Raw genomic sequence first — 16387 nt, forward strand, 5'->3', positions numbered from 1 at the left:
TGAGAATAGTATTTCTTCTTAAATTTAAATGGTGTACATCATTTCTAAAAGTAATTTTTTGATAGAAATAGGGCGGACTACGATATATTAAAATTTTATAAAAATATGTTGAAGAATGTTAATATTTAGATTTTTATAAAGCCTTGGACAGTATCAAGATTTTTTTGTTTCATTAAACACTATTCAATAGCTCTCAAACAGAGCTATTTGCTATTACCTGAAGAAATATATCTGCTTTTAAATGAAACTAAAATCAATAAAATCATTGCATTAGTTTTCAAAATATTTAGATTCTTGTAAAGCCTTTGATAGTATCAAAAATTACTCAATAACTCTATAAAAGAGGAAAATTAGGTAAAAAAAACTTTAAAAATATTCAAATTTTTGTAAAGTTTCCAATACAAGTATCAAGAGAGTTTCAACATAGTTAAATTTTTGTGAAGGTCTTGGCAGTATCAACATTTTCTCATTTCATTAAAAACCTACTCAATAACTTTCAAAGAAATGTATTTAAAAAAAAATTACATTTTTCATGACGAAATTTGTCTGCTTTTAAATGAAACCACAATCCATAAAATTGTTGCATAAGTTTTCAAAATATTTAGATTTTTTTAAATCCTTTGATAGTATTAAGATTCTTATATTTCATTGAAAAATTACTCATTAACTATCAAAGGGAGGTATTTAAAAAGAAACTCGAAAAGACCTTTTTAATGAAAAAATTTGTCAAAAAAGTAGCATCAAGATTTTTTCATTCCAACTACTCAATTCCACAACTTTTATTCTAAAGATACTCATCAGATTTCAAGTGAAATTAAAATGGTTGTATGAGTTTTCAAAATACTTAGATTTTTGTAAAGCTTTTTACGATATAACGATTTGCCTTTCAATTAAATTACAAGGGTTGCAAAGACACTTATCAGCTTTCAAATGAAACTAAAATCGTTGCATGAGTTTCCAAAATATTTATGCAAACAAATTTTTTAAGACCATTAATGTTTTTGGTGTAAGAAGTTGCTTTAAGTAAAGATGTAGTCACTATGCATATTTGATATATAAACTATAATACTGTTTTGTTTTAATTGTGCGCAACCATGAATATTATCAATATTAGATATTTCTGTATTTCTTATAGAAGTCTTACGTAAAATACTCGAAATAATTGCTAGATAACTCCTTAGTAAAGAATTCCATCAACTATTATATGACACTCGATAAAATCAGTAAAGTAAAAGTGTTAAGTCCAATAACTCCAAAACAGTAGAACTAACAAGGAAAGGAGTATCAAGATTTTCTCAATTAATTAAAAAAATATTTATTAAATCTAAAACAGATATAGTTGCAAAGAAACTTAAGCCTTTTATATTAAGCAAGACGTCCATTCTAAAGTGGAGTCAATATAAAATTGAAAAGTTAGTAGGGAAAGTCTTTTCTCCACAAATAAAACGCTAAACCTCTAATTTCAGGAGTTATGCATTTCGGCAAGTGTTCTTGCCATCATCAGACTCTAAAACATATTTCAAACAGTTCAAAAACATATACGAACATTTTAGTTTGATTTATGTGACCTGTCAAAGAAAAATGTTCGTGTACAGACAACAATCTACCATTTTTTCATTCTATTAAGAAAATCCTCAACTTTTACCCTAAATGAAAAAATCGTGATTTCCGTTTTATTTAGATTTAGATGAAGACGATTTGCCCTAAATCGCTTAAAGAGCTTGCACAATCAAGCATAGCTTCTTTTGTGATTTTAAGGTCATTGGTGCTTACCATGAAACTGGTGTCATCTGCATAGAGACTCCCGAAACAAGTTGACTGTGGTAATCTACATCTGACATAAACTGATCCACTTTCAAATTAAATTAAAATCGATAAAAGCGTTGCATGAATTTTTAAAATATTTAGATTGTTGTATTGCCTTTGACAATATCAAAACTTTTTTATTATATTAAAAAAATACCCAATAACATTACAATTGTTGTCGTAAAGAAATTCATTAGCTTTTAAAAGGAACTTAAATTAATAAAATCGTTGCAAAGGTGTTCGATATGTAAGCGAATATTGAGACTCTTTTAAAGCCTTTGACACTATCAAAAGCAAAGTATTTACTTGAAAATAACTTTTTGATAAAGACATTTCTGTTTTCATATAAAACTAAAATCAATAAACTCGTTACAAGAGTTTTGAAAATCTCAAGATTTTTTAAAACATTTCGTGAGGGACATGGCAAGATTATTTTTACATATGAATTAATTTTTACTCCAAATGTTTCGAAGAAAATTGGAAATGAATATGACATGCCATATTACTTTTTGTTTCCAAGGATTTAATTACTATCCTGATATTTCTTTATCAACTTTAAGCTCCCACACGTTCTCCCACAATGCAAAAAATCAACTTCACTTTCAAATACCTACTTGACCATTAAAAAAAAAAGAAAGAACATTAACATTTAACGTTGTTGTTGCTTTTCCCTTTTGTTCCCACCTGCCTGAATAATCCATTAGCCTATGTCCTAGATTCCGCCTAGGTTCAAATAATTACCTTTGATTGATGTTCTTTACAATCACACAAATAACCGGCGCATTATTACTTTCCGAAGCTCACACGAGAGCCACCTTTACCATTTTATTTCCTGATCATTATTTAATAATCGTTAATTTAATACCGGGAGGTCGGTACCTGACGCTTATTAAATATATATACGTTCTACTACTTTGTAACAGAAACTGACAAAATACCAGTTTTCTTATAGCTTTAGGAAAACTAAAAAAATTTTCTTTTTTTGCTAAAAGAAAAAAACTCACCTTAAGAAGGTCCTCCGTCACTGCCCTATCTGTCGTCAACATCCCTTAACTAACTAACATACAAATCAATCCAGCGCCTCAAAAGGGTCTTTATGTCACCCCATGCTGGGGGGTTGGACGCTCAAACCCTAAACACAATCGCAGCTACGAAATAATTAGGCATCGGTTATGCCAAATTACCGGGGCTGCTTTTCAATAAACGTTTTAAATTATTATTATGTTAGTTTTAGGGGGTTTTGTTACTAGTTGACACCTAGTTATTAGGCTTTTGGTATGGGGTGCTATTGAGCCCTGTGGGTTTTTCGAATAAAGCCTTTGTAAGTGAATGGATGTTTTTTTTTTATTATTTGCTAAAGAGTATTCTTTTAAACGGAAACTAGTTAAGTAGTTGGTCATAATAAAATAATTTTTACCAAATTTAGTCCAAATTCTTAAAAGCGTTACTTTACTAGCATTCTTCACGCATTTATTAGCCTTTGCTCTAAGTTTTTTTATTCATTATTGTGCGTCTTGTTCCTTCGTTTTTCTTATTAATTTTTTTAATATTGTTTAAGTTTTTTTTATTAAAAAGGAGCTTTTCATTCTAACCAATTTGGACCAGATCAGAGTCATCCGAGAAAAAGATCGGAGCAACCACACATTTTTTCCCTCAAATGAATACAATTAGATCTTAGAAGAGATTAAGCTAAATCGGGATTTTGCCCCAGGTTAATTTAAATGAAAACAGGTCTCCTTCATAAAATTACGCAAGAAAATATTAAAGAAATTAAGAAGAAAAATGAAGAAACAAGACGCACAATTATTTTTAACAAATTCAGAAGAATATCTAATATATATGTGAATAATGCTAGTAAAGTGACGCTTTTAATAAGTTCTCTTGAATAAGTTCTCTTGAATACCAAAAACTACAACTTAAGAAGTAATAAAATTATCTGCTTACTCGCAAAGATTTTTTTCGAAAAATCCAAGACCCAAATAAAGGTCTCCATACCAAAAACAGAACATCTAGCTGTCATCAAGTTGAATCCATGAAATCACTGCTGAGATAAATGGCGTATTTTCTATGTCAAAATGAATAACTACATACATTCAAAAATTAATTTTCTACAAGGCTAAACACGATTATGTATACTATTTAACAGATCGCTGCTGTGATAAATATTTCTTTGCCTCCCATATCACTTTAACAAATTATTTACTAAGTCCACGACTATTAATCTTTAAAAATCAATAAAGATCACTAAAAAAGCTAAAATTACCACAATGTTTATCTCACCCTGGTGTTATGGTAGTTTTATTCATTGCTGTGAGAAAAATCATTTGAACTTTTAATCACCGTTCAAGTAATATTGTTTTTAATTTTTTAGTAAAATAAAGCAAAAATATTTAAGAAACTGATAAGAAAAAGGAAGAAACAAGACACACAATAATTGATAACAAATTTACAGGAATAGCTAATAAATCGGTGAAAAATACTTGTCAAGTGACGCTTTTAGCTCAATTCGTTCAAATTACTTCATTATGATCATCTCAGTCCTTGATCTTAAAATTAGTAATAGATAATTTTTTTTCACTTAACTGAAGTAACTTGCGTAAGTAAGTGGAAATTACCGTCGAAATATGTTATTTATCTCATGTCGGTATTACCACATTTCTAATCACTGCTGTGATAAATATATTTTGTTCATTAAACATTGAATTAGTAGATTTTACATTTAAAACACGCAAAGAATTCCAATATCCTGGGATTAGCTTAATCTTGATTAAGCTTAACAAAATTCTTTAAAAAGCCCCAGATTAATTGGAATAAAAAAAGTCTTCTTAATGAAACAACACAAAAAATATTAAAGAAAATAATAAGAAGGGAAGAGAAACAAGACGCACAGTAATTAATAACAAATTCAGAGGAATTGCTAATAAATTGATGAAAAATGCTTTTAACAATTTTCGACTAAATTTAATTTTTTTAAAGTTTAGTCAAGATTAAGCTAATCCCAGGATACTGACAGGCTATGCGTTTTTAAAATAAGTGATGTCTCATTAATTGATTAAAAAATTAACAATATTTATTAAGGATCAACAGTCATTCAAGGTTTATTTAACTAAACGTTTTTATCACAGCAGTGATTAAAATGCGATGGTAATAAATAACTTATTTTGGTGGTAATTTTCAAGGTTACACGAAAAACAACCGTAAAATAGTTAATTATGTAATAAGTGTATAATGATCCTTTTTTTATAGATGAGAAATTTGTCAATTCCCATGAATAAAAAAAGGGGATTGTACCCACATGTATGGGGTGCTATTGAGCTCTAAGGGTTGTTCAAAAAAGTTTTTATGGTGAGTATAGACTTATTTAATTTTTTGTTAGATATTATTTTTTGTTATAACGTCTAATAGAAAATCTGTCTAGTCTAATAGACTGAGAAGCTCATAATTGACCAAAATGAGCTGAAAATAGCTAAAAGCGTCACTGTATGAACATTCTTTACCAATTTATAAGCAATTCCTATGAATTTGTTACTAATTATTGTGCGTCTTGTTTTTTTTTCTTATTAATCTCTTTAATATTTTTGCGTTACATTCTACTTTTATTGCAATTAATTTAGGGTTCATTTTTTAAAAATATTTAACCAAAATTAAGCTGATCCCAAGATATTGGCCGTTTCAGTTTTTTTAATGCAAAATTTACTAGGCTACTTTTTTTGCAAAGTAAAAAATTCGAAAAAAATATTTTATCGGTGATTGAAGGTTCAAATGACTTTTTTCACAGCAATGATTAAAAATGTTGTAACCCCATATTGAGATAAATATGATAAACGTTTATAACTGCAGTGATTTTAACTTTTTCAATAATTTTGAAAGGTCACAAATCATGGAATTATTAAATATATTCTTGTAACTTAATATATCCAATTGAACGTGATAAAACTTTTATCTCACTGATGATTTTATAGGTTACGTCTCAAAACCATTAAACACATTTAATCATTCCTTCTTTAACTTTAACGTAATAATCAAGGAAGTGATTTTAATAGTTTTACCTTTACGAAAAAATTTGTTTTTTTAATGATTAGGTTGCATTAAAAAATCTATCCTGACAGTGATATGCAACCGTTAGACGACAGTAAACCTAATCATTCTTCGATATATTAACAAAATTGGCAAGTAAATATTTTCATTATCATAGTGACTTGGGACACAAATAAATATTTATCACAACAGTGATTTTTAAAAAAGAATACGTGAACATCTTAGCAGCTTATAGAAAATTCACTTCTTAATATATATACGTAATTACGTCATTTATCTTTTTAAGTTTAACTAGTTGATCCTTAGTTATCAGGTTTTTGGTATGGGGTGCTATAGAGCTTTCTGAGTTTCCCGAAAAAGGTCTCTGTGAGTAACTGGAGGTTTATTTAAGTATTTGATTTTAGTATAATATTTAATTGAAATCTTCTAAGTAGTTAGGAGGAGTGACATTGTCATAATAAAATAATTTATCCAAATTAAGTCCAAAATTTTTAAAAGCGTCATTTTACAATAACTCTTCACCGATTTGTTAGCCATTCCACTAGATTTGTTATTAATTATTGTACGTCTTGTTTCTTTTTTATTTTTAATTTTTTATATTTTATTATTTATTCTTTAACATTTTTTGAATAAAAAAAATGTTTTTTAATGCAACTAAAAACAGTATTTACAAACTGCTCCCTGCAATCATAAATTGTTTCTCTTAGCAGTGATTTTAAATGTTTAGCGATACGAACCCATTTTTTTATTATTAAATAAAATAAATTATTTCTCGGCTGTGATTCTAAAGGTTCAATAACTTCCAGACAATATTTAATAATTTCTTCATTAAATTTAAGTATTTATAAGAGAAAAAAATAGTTAATGCAGTTTTCCTTTATTATTTCTTCTATTATCATTTATCTCAAAAAAGGTTTTAAAGGTTCATCGGCTCCCGGTCAAAAATGCTTAACTTATTAGTTTTAAGGCTATTTAATACATGTGTTTGATGAGCTGCGTTTAATTATTTATTTCAGCATTAAACATTGATTTTGTTTTTTTACCTTTTATAAGAGTGTATGACCAGCATCTTTGGGATAATGGATTAATTTTTCGATTTGAATTAATATGTTATGATCTGCAATCGATTTATTATTATATTCGCCTAAATGTCATGCAATTTTTTTTTATCTCAGCTTAGTTTTAAAAGTTAATTAATTTTTTGCAAATATATAAATAAATTGTTTAAATTTTTTTACTGGCTTATATAATAAAATATTTATCTTGCCGAGGATTTTAAAAGTTATACACTGTATAAAATATGTATTTTGACAGAGATTTAAAAATCTCAAATAGGTAAAAAATATATTGAAAATAATAGATGAGATAAATCACTTATCACAATATTGATTGGTTATACTAGAACAGGTAAAAAATTGTACGCAAGGAAAAATTCACCACTGCAGTGATTTTAAAAATACATTATTGTTTTTATTAATATTATTAAAAATTGTCTTTTTATATATATAATTGAATGCAAGCGAACTTTATCCAAAGCCATGCTTTTAAAAATCGAATAGAATTCAGTACAAGATGTTACAAGATATGATGGTTGCCTATAAACGTCTTTAATGTAGGCAGCTTTCCATACAAATGTTGTGACGTATGTTTACAATTGCTGGTATAAGCCTCAATAAATCTAAATGAATTATTTTCAGTCATTTAGTCATCACTCCTACCCTGACTATTTTCAAACCTTCTTAGTCAATAATTGTTATAATGTTATTAAGCCACAACAAAAAAATAAATAATTGACGTCATTAGTAGTAACATATCCTGGTACTCGCCCAGATCACCGATCATCACACACGATGATTTCATTAACGTAATCATGCAAATCGACGAGCCATGACATCCAGAAGCGTTAAGTCATAATAAATAAGCGAAATTGCCACTTTGAAATCCATAATTTTCATCAAATTGGTATTGTTCATGAGCACGATTTGCCGTTAGCCTTAGGCCAATAAACTTTGCCACCATGAGAATCACTTACCTTTTTGTAAAATAGCGCTGATGTAAGGGTTTTTGCCCTTGGTAGTTAGGGTTGAACAGTTCCATCTGTGTCCTTGAAATTGGTTTTGGCATTCTCTAACAGCTTCATTTAAACCTAAAATATAATAATGATAAGCAGGTCCACTTGAGTTATGCTTACAAACCTTCTAGAGCCACCATGGTGGTATCCGGTTGTTGCTTGCAAAGCTCGAGCTGATATTTGGTCAACCCGGGAATGGTTCTACAAAAGTCCGTATCTACGTAGGGCGAGGTGTAAATGTCCAAGTGGTTACTCGCCCTGCCGGGATGAAGGGCGATTTTTTGAAATGTGGTCCTGAAACCAAAAAAAAAAAAGAAAGTTTAATAATAAATAAGAGTAAATCTTCCTCGTTAAAGTGCTGACGGTTTGGGCTGATTAATAGGTGAGCGCAACGACGATCGTTTCAAAAGATCAGTAGCGTCATCATTCATACAGATCCGGGCATACTCGGCATACCATGGTAAGAGAGAATACCTACGATCCGTCCATGCACGGGGCTGAGAAGACAAAAACAACGTGGGAACGCCGCCCGCCACTACAACAAATCATTGGGACGTCCAAACTAATTAGTTGGATTTCGGATGATTTCGTTTTGATATGTAGTTCACTTTTTAGTTTTTTTGGTGATTTTGATTAGAAATTAGAACTCAGTTTTTTCATTATTGTCCTGATGTTCTACAAGAGGGAATATGCCATTTTAGAGTAATGTAAGTAAATTCCATGTTGTGAATACGATGGTATTTACATCGGCCAAACGTCAAGATATTTAAAAGCTAGAATTTTTGACCATAAAAGAAGTACAAAACCTTATGTACTTATTAACAGTAATTCAAAAACCGCCCTTGCGAAGCACTTTAAAAAGTTTCAACATCCATTTGATTTTGTAACAATAGAAGTTCTATCTAGACAGCATAATTCTAAAAATAGACTCTTATTGAAAATGATTGAAATAAACAAAGATCCAAGTACCATTAATAAAAAACAGGACGTTGATAATCTAAGCAATGCCTATTTTAATCTAATTAGCAACATAAATGTGCAGAAAAGAAAATTAAAAAAAAAACACTCCAGTGTGAGTCCCCAGCTATATTAACCTAATTTACCTTTTTAATGTTTTGCTATTTTCTTATATCAAGAATTGATTAGAAGATTAGCTGCTTGAAATGATTATCTTACATCTATTGCCCAAATTCATCTTCCAACATAGATGGTATAACAAAATAAAAGAAAAAAAATTAATAGTAAGAAAACTCTATCTCTTATGAATTTCTTGTATTAATTATGATACTACAGTTATTATTATTAACGAGATTGATCCACAATATATGTGAGTCACGAAATTATGAATACACCTGGACTGCTAATGCAAATGGCCACCATGACCAAAAATGACCGCTGCCTGGTAGCCGCCATTTTCATAGTGGTTGTGTCCTTTTGATGTTGGTAACTCTGAACATTATCAGTGTTACCACCAAAAGATACTTTAAATAAAAAGTCGTGACTCGTACAGTGGCGTGAACTTTCTTCACTCATAAATAATGAACTCATATTATATAAGAAACGTAGTTTAAAATGAATGAAAATATGGCTTTGCAGGAAGATACTGTTTATGTTCTAGAAAGGCTTCCTCTAAGGAGTATAGTAGGTCATGAAACTAGTTGTCAGTAAATAGAGTTCTTCCCGGTTAATTCTAGTTGAGTTGTTTAAAATATTTACCTGTAGAGCTTCTCTTTCTTTCTCTTAAATTACTAATTTCCCTTTTTATAACTTTATTTAAATAATAAAACTTATTTTATTTATATATTGGTTAGCTCTGTGTTTTGTTATCTAAATAAACCATAAAGTACATACTTTTTAGTTACATCATTTTATGTCGTTCACTCACCATCTAATCATTTTTATTAACATTGTTTTTAAACCATACTCTAAATTAAAACATATTACGTGCCGGAAATTAGAATTGTTGAAATGGGTATAATAAAAACCAAATGATAGGGTTTCAAAAACCTTTGTTTTTAATTTCAAAAATTTAAATGAAGCTCATATTTTAAAGTGCATGCATCTATCCCTGTAAGTTAACTAAAAGTTAAACCAGTAAGATTCATAAACCAGTACAAGAAAAATATCAAAACTAATGGAACTATCTTAAATTCTTAAGTAAATGTAACTGGTTTTGTACACATAAACTTCCAAAAACTTTAATTGTTTTGTTTCCCTACAGTTGGCACTACTGAAATTTGCCAGAGTCACGCAAAATAGTGGCCACCTACTCGTGGTCATTTATTTTTGAGTGGATTGGCACTCGAGGTATATGTATTAAGTTCGTGATGTAAGTGTATATGTAGTTTTTCATATCTGATAGAATCTTCCTAATGTTATCTAGTGTGACTTTTTGGTTTTTTCAAATTTGAAAGGTTCAGAAATTGTGTCAATTGTGATAACCATTTTTTTAAAATAATTAATTTTATTCAATAAAATTTTAATTGTATAAAATTGGTTCTGTGACTTTTAATCTAATGATTTTATTGGTTTTTGATGTAGGTATCTTTTAGAGTCCGGAGGATGATATCATAGATATCGAAACTCGGACAAAATATACAATATAATCTAAAGCAGCTTTTTTTACCTACATATATCCAACAAAAGCAAACCCATAAACTGAGGTCTGGAGAAATAATTCACGTTATATTTTTTTACCAAGGTAATAATTTCCGCACAACTTGTGATTTGATGATGATTGATTAGCTCTATTTAGTGAATATTCTAAAGAATAGTACTGATAAGTTTTATGGAACTGTATTAAGCCAAATACATCTATATTAATAAAGGGTTGGCTGATATTCTTGGTTTTGCATGATATCAGTTGCTTCCGGGAATATTCTTTTCTTCTAATATTACTCCTTGGATAAAATCTTTGCTTTTAATTAATGTATGTTGTGGTCATTAGAGCAAACGTGTTTAAGAAGAGGATTTGGTATACGCAGTTTCTGGTGTCCAGCGGACATTCTGATTTGGTCTTCTATAATAAACCTCGTATTGTTGTTTTCCATATGAAGGCAGTTTTGATGAACTTTTTCATTGTTGAAGTTTCCTTCATGTAAGTCCTGTAGGATCCTCCAGTTGCTATGGATCTTTCCTTGTTATTTCTACTGCTTTCTTCTTAGTTATCTTCATTAATTTGCTTGGATACTCGTTCTGCTGTAAGTATTTCCCTATTGAGTGGACCTTCTTATTGCATTAGGGCTGCCTTCCTATACAGGATTTTAATAATTCCCACCTTTGCCGAACCAGGGTTAGTGGAGCCATAGTGTTGTGTTTGTTTGTGATAGACTGATATCCTTTCCGATTTTCAACTCCATCGTGAATTCAATGGTTGGCCTAATGTTATTTATGTGCTCCAGTTTGCTTGTTTTGTATCTCTTTTGTCCCAAATAATTATTTGTTTAATAGATTTTATAGGGGCTTAAATCTGCCTTATTAGAATATTTATTATAATTGCCTATTTTTGGCCTGGTTGGTTTGCTTGTTTGTCCTTTGTCGTCATTATTTTATTTTATTTTTAGCGCTTATTAATCCGAAATCAGTGAAATTTCTCTTAACTCCTTTGATTGGATAAAATATTAATTCTTATAGCAAAAAATTAATTTTTTTGATCGGCCTGAATGCCCTAAAATAATCATTTCATCGCTGTGAATTTCAGTCACTTTAATGGTTATCGATTGTAATTTTAAGGTTTATTGGCCTATGTTCATGACCATTATTTTCACATTTAGATGTTATGAAATATTTATCTCAGCAATGATTTTCATTATAGTTGTGCTATTCCTGAACCCACTGATTTTGAGGTTTCGTTCACCTTGCATAAGCAATTCCTGAATTAGGAGACGTATAGATCTCCAGATCTCACTCCAATAGATTTATTCTTACTTACTCATTTATTCTCTCTCTAAATATATTTTGAGTAATATGATGCAGAGAGAAAAAAACCTTCTCTAAAGGTTTTTTAAACATTGTTTTGGCAAAACGGTGTACTTCATGAGCTATACAGCTCTTATAAATTAATGACACTTCACTGGAACATGACTTGATTGAAACACCGTGTACAAGCCTACAAAACTACTTTTTTACTATAGATTTGAATTCTATTTAAAATCCAACAAAATCGAATTTCTAAAAGGCACCTGCACCAATTGCTCCGGCCATATAAACATTATATAAAATAATACGGCAATTAAGGCGGAGTGGGACTTAAATCGATAAACAGGGACAGGACGTGTCGCATTTAATGACACTAAAGGCATTTAAATTGAATTTACTAATTTTGTTGGATAAATAAATCGGTCCTTAATACGGACGGCCGATTGCACTCCGCGGTAATTAATGTAAGTTGTCTAGTTTGAATTTAAATTATACGCCGTCTTATGTAATTTATTTTGGTTTTTATGGCGGGAAATTAAACTGATTAAATTTTTAAATGGGTGGAGGTTTTTGATGCACGTTTGTTTATAAATGTATTATATTAATAGAGTGGTTATTGCTAAAGAAATATTGGATTCTAATATTTATTTGTTGATTAAAATAGTCTTCAATTATTAAAGCTTCAATACTTAAACAAATATAATTATTAAATACAATTTAATTAAGGAATACATTTTTTTTTAATATTGTTATCAATTTTTAAAGTTTACGGTGTTATTTATTAAAAAAAAATAGAAAGTTTGTAGACAAAGCTAGTAAAATAAAAAGAAAAAACATATAATATAAATACATACTATAAATCTTTATAAAATTAAATACACAATATAATTAAATACAGTCGGAAGAGTCCAAAATTAATAAAAGAATATTTTTAACAATAAATTTAGTAAATAAAAAAAGTGGTTTACTACAGATAATGCTTTTTCCAGCAAGTGTCATTCCATATATGGGGTGAAAATATGATATCAACTTCATTTCTAGTGGCAGATAATTACATTATAAAGCTCTTAATTAGCTTTGACTTATTGTAATATGGCCTTTCTAGAATTCCTGACAAAATTGCTCCTTTGGTGAAAATCCGGATATTTTTCAAAAAAATTTGCAAAGGCAATCAAATGGTCCTCTTTAATTTTAAAGGACATTCTAATAGTGCTAAAGGCAATTGTTAGAACTATCCTTAATAGCCAGACTATATATTTACACATACCGCTACAATATTTCTAAAATTTGTGCATAGATAGATTTATACCTAAAAAAAAAATGTAAAGAATATTCATTTTAATATCATGCTTTTTGTTTATGGTTAGCATCAAAATAAGGAAAATATCGATTTGCTGTAACTGTGCTCTACTATAGTACTCTCATAATTTTTTTATGATCCTTAATATTTGTTATTCAATCAGAATATAAGGATTTGTTTTAACTAAGAGCATTGACTAAAAAATATATGGCTACCACACATAACCAATATGTGGCAGACTATCCTTTATGTGCCAGTATCTCTTTTTATATCACATCATGCAAGAGACTCCCATCACTAAAAATATAAAAACCTACCACTCTCTAAACGAGTTTTGTTGGCCACGATAGCGTAAACCTAAAAATTAAAAATTCTATTTGACTGGTCATTTGTGACAATACACCTACTAATTACACGGAAAATTATGTCCTTAGCCGCAATGAATTATGTAAATTTAATTAGGGATCGCACCCCTTTGCATGCGGTGGCGAGACGGGCTGCGTGACCGATCCAGATAACGACAACCTTTTAAAGGGTTGTTTTTATAGTTCTATATACGTAAAATAAAGATTTACAAGGTCTTGAAGTATATAAAAGGAAAATAGCTCAATAAAGTAATGGCTCAAGGGCACGATTTTAATTTTCTGGGTTGGTCGTAAGTAAAACAAATGAATTAATGTTATATGTCGAGTTTGTTAGGTTTTTAGAGTTATAGTGAGAAAAAAAGAGGCAAGGAATATCATTTTTATTTTCTTATATATTTTTAACAATTTTTAGAAATCATAATAGTTTTTTCAATTTAACATAATCCAACTCAAGATAGTCTAAATTACGTAAAAAATATAAAACTACTTTTTTTTTGAAGTTTGAGAAGCTGGAAAATAAGTGGAAACCATCCTTTAGCTCTGGAAATAAAAAAAATAATAATTTTTTTACAGGTTCTAACTTTCTGTATTTAATTAAAATTACAATTAATATGTTTTATTTATATAAATTATGATTTAAAAGTATTAAAAGCTTAACTTAAATGGATACGATTACCTATTTTCTTAAAATTAATAATATTCTATTCATGTTTTTAAGTCGTGAGTCTTAGTTCCTGGTTAAATCAAGTAATATTGATTTTGTAATAAAGAAATCTGATATATTAATAATTTAGTAAAAATGTAGTTTTACCATTTGCTCCACAAATAAAAAGTAAATACAAAAAATCAATATCAAGTCAATATAAATTTTAATGGCTTATCCACTAGGCACCATTATAAAATATTTTAACTTATATAAAGTAAAATTAATTATTTTAATTCCATAAGTTAAATGGTAATTTATACTGCAATAAGAGGGCTTATATCAAAGAGCATAATATCAAGACGGTTTCTATCAAAAGTCTGGAAAAATCTTTGAGTTATTCCACAGAACTTCAATTCCATTCCCTTTTAACGATAAATTTTAATATGATTTTCCAGGAAAATTTCCTCAATCCAACCTCAACTGTCTAGAAAAAATAATAAGCTTTTTGTTAAAAAAAAATGTTTGTCTAAATAAATTTTTTACCAGGGAGTGAATCAGAAAAATTGAATTTCACTAAACAATAAAAGAAAATAAATTTCTTAATTTCTTTAAAGTTATTAGTAAATTTCAGTATTTTGGGAAAAATAGTTATTTTCCGGATACCAACATCAAGTATAATATAAATAAGTCATAAGAAACAAGTTTATTGTTACAAGAAACATTATCATTATGTTTTCCATTCGACCAACCTTATCTGACTGAAAAAAAACCAACTATATACATTTTTAATTTCTTCAAGGCAGTTAAAAATAATTGACACCAACTCTGTGGAAAAAGAAACAATTTTTGATTAATTATATCCTATTTTCCTGTCAATAGAAAAAAAATAGGATATTAATCTTTTTTTATTGAAATTATTAAATATACATGCAAGGTTTTGATAGTATTGGTTCCAATGTTTTGCAAAACCTCATGAAAACAGTAAGTTTAATTTTTTTCATGAATTCATAAGTTAATTACATGACAGAAATAAAAATGTTTATATGCTTGTCCAGGCTTAAATCAAAAAAGTTATTTATTTTTTTTATATAACCAATAATAAATGTATTTGTAATGAGTTATATACTTAATCGTAACTAAAAACCCTAAAAAATCCACATGTTGCTTCATTGCCTTCCTATTCGCTTTTTCTTTGAAAAATAAACTGCAATTTACCAAGAAACCGACAACAAAATAACCAGTTTAATTTTCCCGGTCATTTGCTGCAAGATGAGAAACATTTTACAGCTTTTAATGCTCAATCATTACGATAAAAAAAATCTAATAACCAATTAAAGCCTTAAAAATTTACTCACATTTGCAAGATGTTCACGGAGTTTTCTTATAATTTGCTTCATTAAACCCACCCGGGGTAATTCGATCTTCTATTGTGGGAAAATGAGGTTTTTTCTTACCTATTATCACCTGAACAGTCTAATTTGATTCCCTTAAGATACAAGAGAACAAATACCACCATTAATATTTCCTGTATTTAACGCGCCCTTCTTTGTTTTTGTAACTGTGAAAACAGATAAGCGACGAGAGATACCATAATATCATTATTGCCTTAAAAATTAATGATCTGAAGTTTTTCGAGTGAGACAATCATAAGCTGTTATAATGTATTTTCGGCATTAATTAAAGCTATTTGTATTTTCATTAGTTCTCTACTTAAAGTTAAAACTTAAAGTAAAAAAGTGAGAATATATCCATTTAAGTTATGCATTTAATGTGTACCTTAAATGGATACGTTTGGAACTGATTTAATTAGTTTTCTAATTAAAGAAATATAATTTTAACTTCTTTGATGAAAATTGTAAATTAAGTAGACCTTTTGGTTTTTCTAGGAAGTTGAGGTTGGGTTGAGTAAACTGTTTGGAAAATCATGGTTATAATATATTAAATATTTTTAATTGGATAGGTTGTCTTGAAAAACGAAACATTTTCTTCCATTTTTTCAAGTATTTTAATTAATTTCCGCTTAAAAAATAAATGTCTGTAAAAAGAAATTGCTTTCTTGTTCCGGGTATGTATGATAATATTAATAAAAATATTTAAATCCCTCAATGACGCTTAAAATTTAAAAAAGTGATTTATTATCCTTTTAAGTTATGCAATTAAATACGTACATTTGGACCTGCAATTTATACATTTTATTGTTAATTAATTTATTTAATAATAAAAAAATATAATTTTAAAGTAAT

General features: G+C 28.7%; 1 protein-coding gene across 1 annotated transcript in view; it reads right to left on the minus strand.

The window, feature by feature from the left end:
• The window catches only part of LOC126744072 (protein Wnt-2), a 51039-nt gene that overhangs the window by 32260 nt on the left and 2392 nt on the right, over positions 1-16387 (minus strand). Inside the window, exons 2-3 of the mRNA XM_050451421.1 lie at positions 8040-8209; positions 7877-7990 (exon numbers count right to left, since the gene is read on the minus strand). Of these exons, the coding sequence (XP_050307378.1) occupies positions 7877-7990; positions 8040-8209 (284 nt within the window). The remainder of the gene's footprint in view (positions 1-7876; positions 7991-8039; positions 8210-16387) is intronic.

This window comes from Anthonomus grandis, chromosome 13 (assembly GCF_022605725.1).
Source record: "Anthonomus grandis grandis chromosome 13, icAntGran1.3, whole genome shotgun sequence".
Classification (NCBI taxonomy): Eukaryota; Metazoa; Arthropoda; class Insecta; order Coleoptera; family Curculionidae; genus Anthonomus; species Anthonomus grandis.